Below are 5,456 nucleotides of genomic sequence, written 5' to 3'. Positions count from 1 at the left end.
GAAGAGCAAAGATGTTTCTTTGAAGACTAAGGTGCCTAACCCAAGCCATAGTATTTTCAGTAGCGTCATATGCATGTGAAAACTGGACAATGAATAAGGAAGACTGAAGAAGAGTTGATGCTTTTGAGTTGTGGTGTTGGTGAAGGATACTGAAAGTAGTATGGACTGCCAGAAAAACAAACAATTCTGTCCTAGAGGAAGTGCAGTCAGAGTGCTCCTTGGAAGTGAGAATGGCCAGACTTCGTCTCACCTACTTTGGTCATGTTGTCAGAAGGGACCATTCTCTGGAGAAGGATGTCATACTTGGTAAAGTGGAGGGTCAGCAAAAAAGGGGAAGGCCCTTAACAAGATGGATTGACACAATGGCTGCCATGATGGGCTCAGATATGGCAAGGACTGTAAGGCTGGTGCAGGACCGGGCAGTGTTTCGTTCTGTTGTACACAGGGTCGCTACGAGTCAGAGCCGACTCAACAGCACCTACCAACAACAACAACAATAACAACAACAGTCTTTGTAGCAGATCACCAGGCCTTTCTTCCACAGTCCCACTGAGTGGGTTCATACTGTCAACCTTTAGGTTCGTAGTAGAGCAATCAGAACCTACAATGAGCTAATTCATTATGCTAGCTCAGTGTGGCTTTAGTAAAGAGAGCAAAGGAGATGGGAGCCAAAGATGAAGCTGCAGCGGTAATCAGTCCGAGGAGGAAGGGCTCTACGAAGGAGCTCAGACAATACCAGAGGGCCACAGAAGGCAGGGAAGGATTTTAAGCTTAGGGATAGCCAGTTCCTATGTGTTTTAAAAAAGACCACTCAGGAACCACAACTCTCTGTCTAAAAAAGAATAAGCCCTTTATTTACATTAAAGTAAAAGTCACAATTAGCAAATTATGTGCCAAACGAATTGAATTGAGTTACCACCTTTATCTTCTTCCTCATAATCACTATCATGTCTGTTACTAATCCTGTCTGGCCCTCTCCTACTGCCTCCCTCCAATTTCCACTTTTTGAGCTTTGTCTTTGGCAGTTCCCCAACTCAAATCCCCTAGGTTACAGCACTCCCTCAAGGAATAAATATTTTTCCAACATGGAACCTCTCTTACGCCAGACAACATGCTGTGGCTCACAAAGCATATGCAATTGTAAAGGTTAATGTAAGTGTGGCCCTTCTATTGGCGTTCCTGAGCTGACATCCAAGGAGCCCTGGTGGTGCAGTGGCTTAAGTGCTCAGCTGCTAACCCAAGGGTCTTTGGTCCAAACCCACCAGCCACTCAGCGGGACAAAGATGTGGCAGTCTGCTTCCGTAAAGATTACAGCCTTGGAAACCCTGTGAAGCAGTTCTACTAGGTCCTCTAGGACCATGAGTGGAACTGACTCAGCAGAGGGTTTGGTTTTGGGTGGGAGCTGATATCCTAGTGGAGGCCTCTACTGGGTTTTGCCGCCATGGAAACAAGAAGTTGGGGAAGGATTTGAGGGCGTGCGGGCACATTAACAATTATAACAGGAAGAGGGTACATTTCTTGAGCTGCTCTGACTCACTTGGTTATGCACTGTGAAACTCTGCTTGTGTTTTCCCATCTGTCAGATGCCAGTAACACAGGCCAGGCTTCTAGGAGTGACACGTCCTATAGTAAGTAATTGCAGTGGCTGAGCCAAGGAATAAATATGCAAAACCCTGACCAGCAGGAACCTGATGGCTCACACCTAAACCTGCCAGGTATCTTGCCCAAGTGCTCCTCTCAGATAAGAACCTGGAAGTTGCCCATCTGGCTGGCATCCCCTCCAAGAAGAAGGAATGATCTTTTTTTGGGAACTTCTCTTTTTCTCTCTCTGAACTTTAGGGCTAAATTTCTGTCCCAGTTAGAGGTGGGCTGATTTACCAACTGGAAAACTGATGACACCCAGCCTCCCAACTCCGACGTCTCTGGTCTGTGGGGTGAATGCAATACGGGGCAAACAATTCCATGAGATGCCGACCAGGGGGCTCACGCCAAACGTTTGCAACGGAGGGCACCACAGGCTGCAAGCAGGACGGGGTAGGAAGGCATATACGCATTTCCTTTTCCTGTCTCCATCTCTGGGAAAGAGAGACAAGGCATTAGAACCAGGTCAGCTGCTGAGGGAAAGGCCATTCCACTCCCCTTCCCTCCAGTGCTGCTTTCTCAAAGGATTTCTAAATCGATAGGGCAGTGGAGTCGCCAAGGCGTCCGCTTTCCAGGTTCCTCTTCTCGTTTAACCTTTCTGCCTCATAAACACAATTTTCCTCTTCTCCGAATAATCGTGGCTTTTCCGTACCTCTGCTGATAAAAGTCCTTGGAAAAGTCTCCTCTAAGCCCGACCGAAGAGCCCCTGAAGGGCTCACACCTCGGTCCCAGTTTCAGTCAGTCGTCTTGTAGTGAACAGAAAGGGTTTAGCTGAGGGAACCTGACGGTATAGCTGTGGGGGGTCTCGCCCGCCTGCGCCCCGCGGCCACCTGCACCCGGACCAAGCTGCGAGGACCGGAGCGGGGCTGGCCGGGTGGGCCGCGGCCCCTTTAAGGGAAGGCCACGCCCCCTCCCCTCCTCCCGGCGCGGCCGGCGGTCGGTGGCGGCCGCTACGGTGCTGACAAGATGGCGGCTGGCGGGGCTGTCGCTGCGGCGCCAGAGTGCCGGCTTCTTCCCTACGCGCTACACAAGTGGAGCTCCTTCTCCTCTACCTACCTTCCCGAGTGAGTGACCGGGCGCGGGACTCGTGCGGCCCTACTCTTCGGCGTGAGCGCAGCTGGACTAGGGTGCAGTGGAGGGCCGCCGAGGCGAGAGGCCCAAGTGGGGCCTGGTGAGGGGGACGCGCGGCCTCCGGAGTCTCAGTCCAGTCGCCGGGCGCGTTGGCCGCCCCCGCGTCAGGGGGCGCTTAGAGTCGGGAGAACGCGGCCAGGTGCTGGGTGACGGGCCTGGAGCGCGCGTCGGGGACCCGGGAGCCCGGCGATGCGGCGGCCGGGCTTTGGGGGCTGAGGAGGACTTGGGGGCGGGAGGCCCGGGGAGGTGGGGCAGGAGTCGGGGCTTTCGAGGTGCGGACGGCAGACAAGTTGGTGAAGCTGGCCGAGGTCGTTGGGGGTGGTGGGCCACGGGGCAGCCGAGTGTTGCGGGTACAGAGTGCAGTGCGCAGTGTTCCAGGGGGTCCTGCGAAGTGCTGAACTCAGAGGAGTAGCAGAAGGCGGCGGAGGCTGCCGAGTTCACGAGGCCGCCTGCAGCCGGTCCAAGGGAGGGACGGTGTGGGAGGGCCACAGGGGGCTCCTCTGGCCGGAGGTTTGAAAATGACAAGGAAAGGGGAGAAGTGAGAAGGGGCACGGTGCGGATGGCTCGTCAGCTTGTAGATTCTCCATCCCAGAAACTCAGGTGCAGACAGAGAGGGCCGACCTTAATGAATCTGACCTCCCAACATCAGCCTTGGCCGCATCCCTGCCTTAGTTGCTAGGAAGAACTCCGTGTCTTCACTACCACGTTTCTGTGCTGCAGCTTCCATGCTGAATCTATGTAAACATTCAAAACAAAACAAAACAAAATTCACTGCCATCGAGTCGATTCCGATTCATAGCGACCCCCTTTGGGTTTCTGAGGTGGTAAATCATTACGGAAGTCGATAGCCCTGTTTGCCTTCTGTGCGGAGTGGCTGGTGGGTTTGAACCGCCAACCTGCTGATGAGCAGTCAGATGTCTTAGGCACTGCGCCACCATAGTGCGTTTTATTTAGCTTAGCTTTGCGGGTCAGAACAGACAGAGAAAATGATCAAGTTTTAAGATCTGTGCAGACTCTGAAGAAAAGTGGCTCCTTTGCTCCCTGGACCATCATCTCCCAAATCTCAAGATGATTTTGTAAGTTATGAACAAAACAAGTTATATATATATATTTTTTGCATTACTAAACACGAAAAGTGACCAAATTATGAAGAACCAAGAAGGTTTCTACTGCTATTTCAAAAAGCTTTCATGTTTCCCCAAATTGGATTTCTCTAGGCCAGTCAGTCAAGAGTCTCTAAATGGAGCTGTAACTAGAAGAATCGGACTCAGTCCATTGTCCAGGTCAAGGTTGGCAGCCAGGCTTTCTGTAGGATCTGGTTCAGTGAAGGGTGCCAGGTGACCTGTGCTCTGGTCTGGCCTATGTGGCCTGTTGATGGCTGTTCTATGGCCATGTCCCTGATTGATGCTGGAACATTTAATTTGAGGGTGAGCCAGGTGTCCCTGATTGATGCTGGAACATTTAATTTGAGGGTGAGCCAGGTAAACATGAGAGCCCTAGGTACTTGACCTCTGATTTTGTGGCCTCACATGTTCTTGAATCTGAAGATACTCAGCAGTTTTGTCTGCTTGGTGAAGATCCCATGTTTGGGAACTGAAGTGGCGTTGTTTGAGCGGATAATTGTAGAGACATTTTCCTGGTCTGGAGTTAGGCTGTTTTCAGGATTTCACTCCTTAAACTTCCAGTGTAGGGAAGAGACTTGGATATTACAAGTTCCAGGTGAGTTATGAGTGAAAAAGAAGAGTACCTTTCAAGCAGGAAGTGGTTTGGTGGGGTAGCAACTTTTACCTTGACTTGTGCCTTGTTACCTGCTTTCAGGTGGACTGGAATGCTAGTTTTGGAGCTAGAAAGTAACTGCTTGGACTTGGGGAGATCACTCCACCTATCAGAGCTCCATTGTTACAATTTTCTCAACTACTTTCATAAAACAGTATTTAACACATATATTAGCTTTTGAACATGGCCACTTACAGTATCTTATTTACTCTTCATGGCATTCTGGTGACATAGGTACTATAGCTTTTTTTTTTTTTTAAGCAGTGAACTATGGTGGAAGTGTGATCTGAACTTTCTTAGTTGAATGTCACAGAGCTTCGCTTTGAGAGTTTTGTGTCTGCTAGGTTGGGGTGTTCCATGCCTAAATGGTAAAACTTTCAGGGTCCTGAACTATTGGCAAGTAAGGATGCTGTAACTCACCATGACAGGATGTGTAAGAAGGAGCTGACTCTATATAAAATCCTCTCTTTTAGCAATTGCTGTGTCTTTACTGAAGCTATTTTTTGCACTGTTCTACAAAATATCACATATTTATTGTTTAAAAGGCACAAACCTTGCCGTTTCCAAGGAGTAAAACAGCAACAACAATGGTTAACACTTACAATGTGCCTTCCATATACTAGGAGCTCTTCTAAGCCTCGAAAGTGTATAAACTCATTTAATCCTCACAGCCATCCTTGAGAAATTGCCATTGACCAGATGTGGAAACAGGCACAAAGAGATGAATTAACAAAGCCTGAGATCACACAGAGGGGCTCTGGTGACGCAGTGCCTCAGGCATTAGACTGCTAACCAGCAGGTTGGTGGTTCAAACCCATCAGCCAGTCTGTGGAATGAAGACTGAACAATCTACTTCCGTAAAGATTTACTGCCTTGGAAACTTAATGGGGGTCGCTGTGAGTCAGAAT

The 5,456-nt window shown here is 49.8% G+C and overlaps 1 protein-coding gene across 1 annotated transcript in view; it reads left to right on the top strand.

Moving 5' to 3' along the window:
• The first annotated feature begins 2,607 nt into the window (after positions 1–2,607).
• MKLN1 (muskelin 1) overlaps positions 2,608–5,456 on the top strand; it is a 224,197-nt gene continuing 221,348 nt past the window's right edge. The window contains exon 1 of the mRNA XM_007953479.2: positions 2,608–2,705. Coding sequence (XP_007951670.1) covers positions 2,608–2,705 — 98 coding nt within the window. The remainder of the gene's footprint in view (positions 2,706–5,456) is intronic.

Source organism: Orycteropus afer, unplaced genomic scaffold (assembly GCF_000298275.1).
Source record: "Orycteropus afer afer isolate SDZICR_OR568_19922 unplaced genomic scaffold, OryAfe1.0 scaffold00397, whole genome shotgun sequence".
Taxonomy (NCBI): Eukaryota; Metazoa; Chordata; class Mammalia; order Tubulidentata; family Orycteropodidae; genus Orycteropus; species Orycteropus afer.
Note: the sequence above shows the minus strand (reverse complement) of the source record. Positions and strands in the feature narration are given on the sequence as shown.